The 12,071-nt window shown below is 37.0% G+C and overlaps 1 protein-coding gene across 6 annotated transcripts in view; it reads right to left on the reverse strand.

Moving 5' to 3' along the window:
• Nucleotides 1-12,071, reverse strand: part of LOC131678772 (zinc finger protein 271-like) — a 153,756-nt gene that overhangs the window by 125,329 nt on the left and 16,356 nt on the right. For all 6 annotated transcript variants that reach the window (XM_058959057.1, XM_058959056.1, XM_058959055.1 and 3 more), the window contains exons 2-3: nucleotides 3,647-4,789; nucleotides 3,247-3,574 (exon numbers count right to left, since the gene is read on the reverse strand). In XM_058959057.1, coding sequence (XP_058815040.1) covers nucleotides 3,247-3,574; nucleotides 3,647-3,654 — 336 coding nt within the window. In that variant the 5' untranslated portion in view covers nucleotides 3,655-4,789. The remainder of the gene's footprint in view (nucleotides 1-3,246; nucleotides 3,575-3,646; nucleotides 4,790-12,071) is intronic.

Here is a 12,071-nt window from a genome sequence, read left to right on the forward strand (position 1 = left end):
GCTGCAGGGATAAACTCTAAAGAGCAAATAGCATCTTTATAAGAAAGCTTTCGATTCTGTAGCAATTGAAGTTCTCTTGGATAAACTTCAACATTACGGGCGTTTACCAATTATACACAACTATTTGTACAATTTAACTTCTATAATTGGTTACATGGGCCATCCACAAGGTTCTTGTTTAAGCCTTCTTTACAATTTCTACACACTTAATTTTAATTACTGGGTACAGTAAAATTTACGGGCGTTTTGAACAGAAAACCGTTCGGTAAACAATTCAGGAAAACAATTCGGTTACCGAACTCTTCGCACTCCGTTCTATCCAAACGTCAAAAAATACTGATCAGTCAGTAGTTTCCTCTGAAAATGGCGACTTGACAGATAATTTGCTGTACGAGGTTCGGTAATGTTGGTACAATTTTACCGAACAATCAGTCAGTATTTTACTGGATAATGCTTATGTTCCGAAAAAATTGAAGTGCTGATAAATTTAGTGGAAATATTGCGGGTAAGCAAATTATTCGAAAAATTACCGAAAATCTCTAAAAAATGAAAACTTTACCGTAATTTTTTAAACAATTTGCAGACTGCTCCGTAAAAATATCACTTTACAGTCCAAGTCGTCAAAAGAAATTACCGAACAACTTTTGGCTGGCTTGGTGTGTATGTGAATCACATTGATTAATATCTTGACAATTCATGCACGGCAAGCGTGGTTTCTGACACAGAGCTATAAATTTGCAAAACCCGCTGCAAGGTGTCTTCGAACAATTCTCACTTGGGCTGTAAAGCTCGGTATCATGTTCTCCAGGAAGGCAGTAGAGCTAGTTTTAAACTTCAGCTTGTTCTAATTAATTGAATGAACGCTGAGGTCATTGGGCAGAAATTTTACTACCGTGGATCTTGCGGATCTGGGACCTCTCTGGTTCAATTATTTCAAACGTACACAGTTCGAATAAAACCAGTAAATTTGCATTTTACTTGAGTGTAACAAATGTGCTACATAACCTGTAACTTAACTTTACATGTGATTTAAAAAATATACACGATTTTTAATTTAATGGAACATAATTTTACATGCAGTATTGAATGACATGTTATTAAAAAATCGTTGAGTAGTGGAAATTTCTATATCGATTTGATAAGATTAAATCTTCTGCAGTAATATTGACTGAGATATGTTATAGCTTTGTGTTATAAGTGACGTGATTTTTATTTATGACAACTTGAATGGCAAATTATATTAGATTAAGTTTTTCGTCACTATTTGTTTAATTAATTTGCAAATCACGTTATATTTAATATTCATGACTTTTTACTGTATAGTAATGGTGCCCATAGTAGTAGTTATAACCAATTAGAGTTGATTTTAAAACAAAATCATCAAATGAATTTTTCAGTGCCCGCTTTTTCAAATTTGCCAATCTGTAAGGCATATTTTATGGAATTTGAAAATCAGAACCAAAATAGCGTTAAAAGATAATATAAAACTGCTCCCCTACATATATATTTATCTAAAAAATGTTTACAATTATTCACGTTAATGCAAAGAATTGTCTGGAAATTAACTGAACCTTTCAGGAGAAAATTTTGTCCTTATGCACAGAAACCAATAAAACAGACACCTGATTCAAAAACAAAATGTTATTTGTTTTCTGATATAAAACGTGAAGTGACTCAAAAAACGTAAAACAAAATTATGTCAAAAGACTTTATACCTTACAGGATAGTATTGATTGAAAATTGAGCAATATTAATTTATAGACTTTCGAGATAGTGACTAGGATCAAAGTTTCTCATTTGATGCACCTGATGAAGATGAATTTTTTTGGTTGACGGTCCCGGTTACAATAAAAATGCCGCTTTTCAAGCCACAGGTACAGATATCCTGCCAAACCTAACATTTCTTATTGAACATCGACAGTTTCATATGTTTGAAAAATATCTACAACCTTTCCCCTTCAGATTACCATATCAAACTGCTTCCTAGAAAACTGTTTAAAGTCTACCTAGACGCAGTTTTTGTCTTGTTTTATTGATCATCACGATTTGGAATCACTGTTGGAATCACTATTCCAAAAATAAGTTAGTGTCGGTTTCTGATGAGACGAAATTGAAACGCACTCATGACTTTATTCTGTGGATGTTTTCCTTCTTTTCAACATGAGCTGATCTTTCTTTACATTTATTTTAGATAGGAAAATTGAGCAATATTCAACATATTCTTTAGCTAGATCTCATCTCCGGTGGAGCGATCAGATTCCGTTTGAAACTGCTAACCACCTATTTGTCGTCGCTGCGGTTTTCGGCTTTCGACTTCCCCCAATCCTGGCTATCAATAAACATTCCCCCAACACATCTATAACGTTAGTAACAGTTGATATGGACACTGTTAACGAACGCACTCACTTAAGGTTTGAGTAGTTCGTGTTTTCGCAACGCGCGAGCAAAAATTTGTGAATGGCATTTTTTGCTTGAAGGCCATTTTCTATAACTGAAGAGCAAATTCTAATATCAAATAGAGGCGTCATTCTGCACATTTTCTACAATTCATGTACTTGAAATTAATAATCTAACTACAAATTTATTTGATTAATTTAAATTGAACAGAATAAATTTCATACTTTCAGAAACGGTTGAGCTTTTGCAAATTTATTTGATACTTATTTAAGATGTTACTCTTAGAATGTAAATAATTATGGCTTGAATAAAAATATTTATAGACTTTTTTGGTGGCATCCAATGGGGAAAACAGATCTAAAATGATGAGTTAAACGAAATTAATTATGTCAAAAAAAAAATGCTCTCAGAGGCAGGAATCGAACCTGCAACCCTTGGGAATCCTGCCTGAATTTTTTTTTCACGTAATTAATTTCGTTTAACTCACCATTTTCGATCTGTTTTCCCCATTGGATACCACCAAAAAAGTATTAAATAAAATATTGGCACTTTCGTCAAAACCCAAAAAAAAAATGAATTAATTAAAATATTTATAATTTTTAAGAAAATTTTCAGCTGTTCTTGTACTGTTCTCATCGGCACTTTTGAAAATCATTTATCGAAAAATGTACCTCTCGTTTATAATTTGGCGAGTTGCTTCATTCTATCGCCCACTACTACTGGAAATATAGCGATTTTATAAACTTTGCTCGGAACCTTTTTTTTGTCCCAAATTTAATATCTGCATTCCGCGCATTACTCTAAAGACAGCTTCATGTACCGCGAGTTAGAAAAAAAAATTCGACTCACCTGTTCTACCACGCACTTTTGCTGCTGCTGCTGCGGCTGTTGCTGCACTATCGGCTGCTGTGGTATCAGCAAATGCAGCGACTGTGACTGTTGCTGATTCGGTTGCAACTGCAACTGATACGGCGCTGCTTGCAGCTGCCCACTGTCCACCGGTTGCTGCTCCGGATAGAACAGTGAACTTCCGAACTGCAGAAAGTCCTGCGGCAAGATGTTCTCACTGAGTTCATCGATGCTGGTCATGAAATCGAGCCCAGGATCCAGAAACACATTCGACAGAATCATGTCCGGATTGAAGTCCGTCGCGTCGAAAACATCGATCATGGAGTTTCTGGATTTGTGAAAAACAGAAAAAAGAGAAATAATTTCTTTCGGAACAATGTTTCGCAAGCAATTTTCTTACTCTTTCATTTTTGCTGCTTCTTCCTTCGATGAGAATGTTGCTTTTCTTAAAATCGATTATTGCTGCCTCTCCGGTTTTCTTGAACCGTACCACCCTCTCAGCAGAGATGCTTGGGTGGTGCGTTGGATAGATTTTTCCCGGCTTTCCGTTTACCACCCACTGTCTTAGTCTTAAGCAGCGCGATAGTGCAAGTGTTGGCTCGATTCGTCGATGTATGCGTTAAGTGTTTTTGTGTAGTCTTCTTTGTCAGCCCTCTCCACTTTCGTTTGTGTTGGTCTCTGGTTCCTTTAGCAAATCTTTCTTCTTATTCGTTCATCTTGGATGGGTGACTTTATTTCTTGATTCTTGCTTGTTTTTCCCCGGGAATAGCTCATCAATATTGCACTTCTGGAAACAATTTTCTATTCAGAGGTTGACATTTTTTGATTACTGGTTTTATGATTGCGAGTTATTTAATACACAAGGCTGCTAAAACATTTTAAAATTTTACAGATTTTTACAGGTTTAGGAATTTTATTTAACTATTCTAGCGATGTTGTTTTCAGAAACATTTACACTTATTTTACACTATTTTTACACATTTCAGTCTCATTATTCACACAGCTCAAAACATTTTTCATTGTTCTTGAGGAGCAACTTTTTTTTTATTCTTCACGCACAACCCGCGCCCAGTGCCACCCTGCTCTGCTGTGCTTCAACAGCGGGCAAAGGACCGACCCGGATAGAATCTGTGACGTGGAAAACCGACCAACGTCTTAGACGAGTGACGACCGTTTGAGCTTCATCATTTTTCCCTTCTTAGCAAGCAAAGTTCATCCTACCGAGTTTTCTCCTTCACCTCCCCCACCTACCACTTCGTGATGCCGGTCAGGATTCTTCGTTCACTTCTACCCCCACTGAAAAGTATATAAGGTCGAACCTCCACCCTGGCAGAAGCAGGAGCAGGAGTCAAGTTCGCAGTCAGTGAGGTTCGAAACGGAATTTCGTGCGATGAGAGGGAGCGAACTTATAACCACCAATGCTCTCACCAATACCACGCTCTGCTGGCACTACTAGCCCAACTATTTGGTTCACATACTAGAGATGGCGTTCACTTCGTCCTTGGCAGATCAACGGCAAACACGGTCGTCCATCCTCGAACCTCTGCAAGTAGAGCGAAGAGAACAAACGCACTATTTTAGTTTAACTATTTTCCAACAGGTGGCACGATTTACGCCTCTGTGCAATTGCACAAAGCCAAAGCCTCTCCTACTCGTTCGATTCTCGAACGTTAAATAAAACCCGATTCGGATCACTTGGATGACCAAGTCGCTGCACTCTGAAAGATCGCCGTCTGGCAGCAAACGAAAGTATAGGGTAAAAGGAGGCAATCGGAGCACCTCGTTCCAGGAAGCCTACTGCAGCACCATTTATCCACCCACACGCACTGCACGTGGAAAGTGGGAGCACGAGGTGAAATGTGCGCCCGATATGTGGATGGTAATGCGTTCATGTATGCACTTGTACTCATCCCATCCAGTCTAAAAAGTGCATTTCATAATAAATGACATGTAGCGCACATACCACCGCCTTCACTACGCGTTTCTCGTCGTGTCGTGTCCGTCTTGGAAAAAATGTTCCGATTTTATGCTGTTTTGCTGCGTACTGATGGCCAATCCTGCCAGCGAGGAGAGAGTATGTGGAGGTATATAATAAATAAAACGGATACTGCTGTTGCTGCAGGATGAAGTTGAATGCAAGTGCGTTTTCATTTATGATGAGGATGCAGTGATCGTAATGTGACGGAGTGGGGGCAAATCTTCTAACCCGGTATGCAGGAAATCAGGGTTCGTTGGCTGTTGTATGATTATCGCATTGATGGGAAATTATATTAATACCATTTACTTGAGAACTTCGAGTAATTTTGAGAAATCAAAAAATCTAATTTCGATACTAAATAGTACAACTGTAGAACAAATCCAAGGATTTTAATATCCCTTTTTAAAAGAAAGTAAGACCTAACTTTGGTATATTAATTGGTAATTTTCGAAAACAAGTCTTCCCAGTGTCCGAGAACTACGGCTCGTATTTGTGTGCGAGTGCTACAATTAAGCGTATACCAAAATCATTCCACGCTGGCATGCATACCGTTTGACACCCAAGCGATAGTGGGCATCCTTCGAAAACTAATAGAAAAGAATGAATATCCGATTCAACTACACAGTTGAATCAGATATTCATTATTTTCTTTTAGCTTCTGAACGTTTCACACTATCGACGTAGTTTCCAAAAGTACGAAATGTTATGTCTATATAAAAACCTGTTTTAATCCGTCTAGTGGTGCAATTGGCCTTTCTCATTTATCCAATAGCCTGGTATAAACAATACGATTGTGGAAATATCTATTACATTCTTATTACACTAATGAGCAACATGTCGATGATAATGAACTTGGAACAAAAAATATAACATTCAGTTCTATTGATTTGAGGTGCACATTACGCATTCCTGTGGACGTGGAAGACATGTGATTCTTTCGTTCATTCTAAATGAAATTTTGTGTATAGCAACAATCAGTTGGAGAAATAACTAACTTCCTACGCGATTCTGTCAATTACTTAAAATTTGTCTTTTTGTTAGACAACTTTTGAGGAACCTAAAAATACCTAGATCAGCTCAGCGTTCTATTTCCAGGTCATTTTGAAGTAGTGTACGTTTCGTTATATTCACGGTGATGCTGTTCGAATAATACTTATTAATAATATTATTTCATCAACAATTATTCGCATATAATTCACTATTTGCTTCTTTTATAAACTGGCTGTCCAGAAATGGAAAAAAGCAAACAGAACAAAATCGACTATGATTTTGAATTATTCGGGCACAAAAAGCACATCAATTTCAATAAAGAAGGTGTACAATAGGGTGGGACAAAAATTAGATTCCAGCTCCGAGCAACTTTTTAGGTACCATTTGGGTCCTAGAACAACTGTGCAAATTCTTAGCTCGATCGGTGAAACTATATTTTCGCGCCCACTGTTTAAAGGATTTTGTATGGGAAAATTAACTTTTACAAAATAATTCCTCCAGGAGTCGCCCATTACTTCCTAAAAATAAATCGTTAAATGACTTTTAAAGGAAATTTAACAAAGAAACAAAGTCTCGAAAACCACAAAACGATCTGACGCTTGAGAAAAAAGTTATTAAGCAGAAACTGATTGATGCTCTGACGATTGATAAAATATTCATTTTTTCTAGCACCACTGCTGTTGGTTGTCCAATTATACGCAATTTTGTTTTAATCCACCCTTAATGTGTCTAAATCGTTTATCTACACTATTTGGCCACATCGCAAGGTTTGGAGGGATAAATTGTACATAAGAAGAGAAAGTTGAAACTTTTTGTATATAATTAGACTGTCAGAAGCAGTGATGCTATGAAAAGTGAAATTTTCATCAACCTTCAAAACATCAATCGGTTTTTGTTTAATAACTTTTTCCACAAGCATCAAATCGTTTTGCAGTCTTCTAGACTTTGTTTCCTGGACAAATTTCCTATAAAAATCAGACATCTATTTATTTTTAAGAGGTAAGGGGCAACTCTTGGAAGAATTAATTTGCAGAAGACAATTTCCCCATACGAAATCCCATGTAAACTTTAAACCGCGGGCGCAAAAATATAGTTTCACCGATCGAGCTGAAAATTTGTAGAGTTCTTCTGGGAGCTAAATGGGACTCAAAAAGTTACTCGGAGCCAAATTTTATTTTTTTCATATAACCATGTCCCACTCTAGTGTACAAATGGTGGCCCTAGTTGGCTGTGGACGTGTGTGACAAAGACTTATTTTGCGGAGGTTGTAGTCGCATAGAGACGAGAAGGTATTTATGGAACATTGTTGTCGTGTTTGTTACTATTTCAATCAATGTACCTTCAATTCACATATTTACATCATAGAGTGAACGATACCATTATACGATTTTTATATTATTAGAATTGTCAAAAGTTGATGAAAGATGCTATGAAAATTCCAACTTGGTGCTCATGTCGCATACTTTGTGAAGTTAAAGGAACTATGAAGCACTATCTCTGGTACTAGCATCAATATTTATTAATTGGAGAATTAATTATGGAAAGGCGTGTGGAAACATTTGACAAGAAAATCCAAAGATGTGTGTAAAATAAAAAGAAAACACCGCTGCGAAATCAACTTAATTGAAGTTAGCACACAATTAATAAAATAATAATCAACAAACAATATCCGAATTGAAAGGTTTCAACAGCTACTCCAGTCCGGCCAAACTCCGGTACCTCTCGACCACCTCAGAAAAGTCGTCGCGAGGATGACCCTGATCCGAGCAATATTCTTGTTGGTGGTCGAAAGCTAGTCGATAATAGCAACATTGTTACGATTCCACCTCCCGCGCCGTTGCTCTGGATGTATCTTTCTCGCTTTCATCCTAGCGTTAGCAAAGAGACTGTCGAAAAAATGTCTAAAGAAGGACTAAATTGTAACGAGATAAAGGTTATTCCGCTTGTTAAAAAAGGCATAGACGTCAGTACTTTGAACTTCATATCCTTCAAAGTTGGAGCTCACCAAGGGGTGAGTCACTTAGAACAATGTGCCATACACACTGTATCACTCACGATAAAACGATATAAAATTACGATTCACAGTAATACACGATCATTTCACTCGTTACCACAAAGTGTGGCACAATGAGGCACACTTCTGACAACTCGAAAACTGTCACCAAAGTGTAGTTAAATAACCATAGCAACCATTGCTTTTGTTTTACTGAACACCGTAGCACATCGTGGCACATCTTGGCACATTGCGGCACAAGCTACCACGCTTTTTGTTTGCGAGCACAATTCGATTTGTGCTAAGCGACTCACCCCTTGGAGCTCACCCAAAGTACAGTGATGCAGCTGTTAACCCTGACACATGGGCGCAAGGCATACTGTTCAGGGAATATGAAGACAGCCGTACCCAGAACATTTGGAGCCCGCCGACTGATTTTCCACCGCCTCCAGAAGAAGCATGTACTTTTCTAATGCAACCCGGCCCATCAATGGTCCTGCAGAAGAGTCCGCAACGATTGCACAGTGGTCCGAATTCAAAATTTAGAAGACAAAAATGTTTGTGGCTAAACCTTATGTTTTAGAACTATGATGTCTTCAGAACAAATAATCAGTATTGATTAGGCCTTCTCCAGATGTAGATGGTATTAGGGTGGCTCTTATTGGTGTCTTTGCCGAAGACGTCATAGTTGTATCTCCAAAGGTTTTTATTTTATAGCTATTTTAATTGAGCAACTTAGGGTGTTCCTAACAAAAACAGTTTTTTTGTTCTAACTTTTTTATTTTTTATTTCTCATAAACGGTGTCTTCAGACAACTTGTAAAGCTTATCGAGATAATTTTTTTCATCATAGAACAATTCACTTTTAGAACCGAAGTTATGAGTAATATTGAATAAAAAATAGGTCCTTTTAAAATATTTATATCTAAAATTGGGGCAAATAAAAATAATTTCTTCTTGCATTTCAAAGAGAATACTTTCAGGCCTGTTTAGAAGAAAATTGCGAAGGTGATATTTCTGATAAAAATTTAAATGAAGTTTGAATATTGTGATTTTACTACTGAAAAATGCCTCATGTAGAGTCAAAATTTCTCGAATGGGTCACCCAAATTAGGTGATATCGCAATTTCGATAGAAGATCCATTTTTGGTAGTATATGGCATCGCATATATTTTTTTCGCAAGAAATATATTAGGCAATATATTTCTTACGAATAGTTTAAACACAACCAATCACATCGAATGTTACATATTGAACCAAACCTTCTTGGTTGTCAAGTTATTACTTTTGTAGTAGGCGATCGAATCCAATTAAACTTATTTGAGAAGATCGGTAAATTTTAAAAACTTTTCGATTGTGTGTTGTAAAAAACCCGGACCGGTGAAGAAAGATCAAATTTTAGACAATATAATCACATTTCATGTATAGCCCAAGCTTTCTAGTTTTATTCTGCCATCTAAAATGATGGTAGAATAAAACTAGAAAGCTTGGGCTATACGCACTTTCCTAAAGTACGTATGCAAATGTAGCGAATGCAGTGATCTTAATCATATACTTAGAAATTAAATACACCTACATTCGCCTCAAAAATTGAACCCAAGCGAACAAAGCATAATGAGTCAACGCTGATGATGGAGCGAAAGAGACAACTACTACCACGACACTATGTTAACCGTGTTTGCAAATGGAGCTCGAATGTACAAGCGATTTTGTGTAGGAATAACTGTGTTCGAGATTGTACATAAGTGTGCTGGAAACGAGCACAACACAAAAGAAAGCATAGCACTGGATAGCGTACCTCAACAAGCAGTGTAATGGACTTCTCACTCAGCTACACTGGCTGTGAAAACATACAGCGCAGTGATCTGCTCCACCTGCCGTGCAACAGGCAACTGAGGTTGTCCGGCCAAATCCGTTCTTTAAATAGTCGATGATGACGTCATTTATGGAAGCGTAGCGCGCTAGATACACAAATCTGTCGTACCGGGCTTGGGAAGCGCTATCTTCTGTGTGTAAATGCGCGATATTTTGACATGGTTGTATATTATTTAAATTTTTAATGCCATGATATCAAAAATCTTTGACTTTATCTATTGGAATCTATTCTTAGAAGTATTTCGAAGCGATTTGTGCAAAAAATTTGAAAATTTATCATGAGATGACTGAATTATATGCGTTTAAAATTGGACCACTTTTCGCTACATACCATTTTTAGAGAATTTCCAACGTGCACCCCCACATCGAAAACAAATACGTCAAAAAATCCAAAGATGAGTGTAATGTAAAAAGAAAACACCGCTGCGAAATCAACTTAATTGAAGTTAGCACACAATTATTAAAATTGTCGATAATCAACAAACAATATCCGAATTGATATGTGAAAGTCGTAGTAAGAATGTCGATTGTAGGGTGACCATTAGGGTGGGACAAAAAATAGATTCCAGCTCCGAGCAACTTTTTGGGTACCATTTGGGTCCTAGAATATCTGTGCAAATTCTTAGCTTGATCCCTGAAACTATATTTTTGCGCCCGTCGTTTAAAGTTTACATGGGATTTTATATGGAAAAATTAACTTTCACAAAATAATTCCTCCAGGAGTCGCCCATTGCATCCTAAAAATAAACCGTTATGTGGCTTTTGTAGGAAATTTAACAAAAAAACAAAGTCTCGAAAACTACGAAACGATCTGACGCTTGAGAAAAAAGTTATTAAGCTGAAACCAATTGATGGTCTGACGATTGATAAAATATTCATTTTTTCTAGCACCACTGTTGTTGGTTGTCCAATGAAAAGTGAAATTTTCATCAATCATCAGGGCATCAATCGGTTTTTTCTTAATAACTTTTTCCACAAGCATCAGATCGTTTCATGGTCTTCTAGACTTTATTTCCTTAACAAATTTCCTATAAAAATCAGACATCTATTTATTTTTAGGAGGTAACGGGCGACTCTTGGAAGAATTAATTTGCAAAAGACGTTTTTCCCATACGAAATCCCCTATAAACTTTAAACCGTGGGCGCAAAAATATAGTTTCACCGATCGAACTAAAAATTTGCAGAGTTGTTCTGGGAGCTAAATGGGACCCAAAAAGTTACTCGGAGCGAAATTTAATTTTTTTTTCATATAACCATGTCCCACTCTAGTGACCATATCAGACGAGTAAAAAACCAGGACAATCGTAAGGGGACCCCGCCTTCAATTTCTGCAGATAGCTAAAACCAACCGGGTATTTCTTTCGTGAGAATGAGCTCACCGAACACTACTTCAGATTTACACACATGCGGCTCTTGCTATGCCAATCGACGAAACTGGAAAATTATTCAAATGAGCAAATCAGACGAAATATCTTGAGATCATCCGCGACAGTCGTGAAGTCTTCAGCACTAATAGTAACCATTGAAGTAGAGCAGAAACATCAACAGTTTCAGTTTCCTCCCATGAGGTATTTGTTGACGCTAAAGTAAATGTGGGTACCTGGAAATCTTTCTCGTGAAGTACGATTGAAACAATTACAAAAATTACTCTTAATTAAAAATATCTGCATTTAAGCGATTGTCATATCGTGGATAGATTTATCAAAAGCGGCAGATTGGTTGTTAGTTTATCACGACATTTCATACTCTTTATACGATATTATAGGATATTTAAAACAGAAGGTATGTTGCTGTCGAATGTCCAGTTAGTAATACTGGACTGGAATACTGCAGTTATTAAGCCTTACGAAGTTCCATAATGACCAGCTCGAAAAATTTCGAGACAGCTCTCAATAAAGTTATTCGATGGTTATTGGCGTCCCTTTTAATGGACTGGAAACATGATAGCGGATTTTGGTACGATGTGACTTTTAAAATATTGTAGAGAAAA

The sequence above is a fragment of the Topomyia yanbarensis genome, chromosome 2, assembly GCF_030247195.1.
Source record: "Topomyia yanbarensis strain Yona2022 chromosome 2, ASM3024719v1, whole genome shotgun sequence".
NCBI lineage: Eukaryota > Metazoa > Arthropoda > Insecta > Diptera > Culicidae > Topomyia > Topomyia yanbarensis.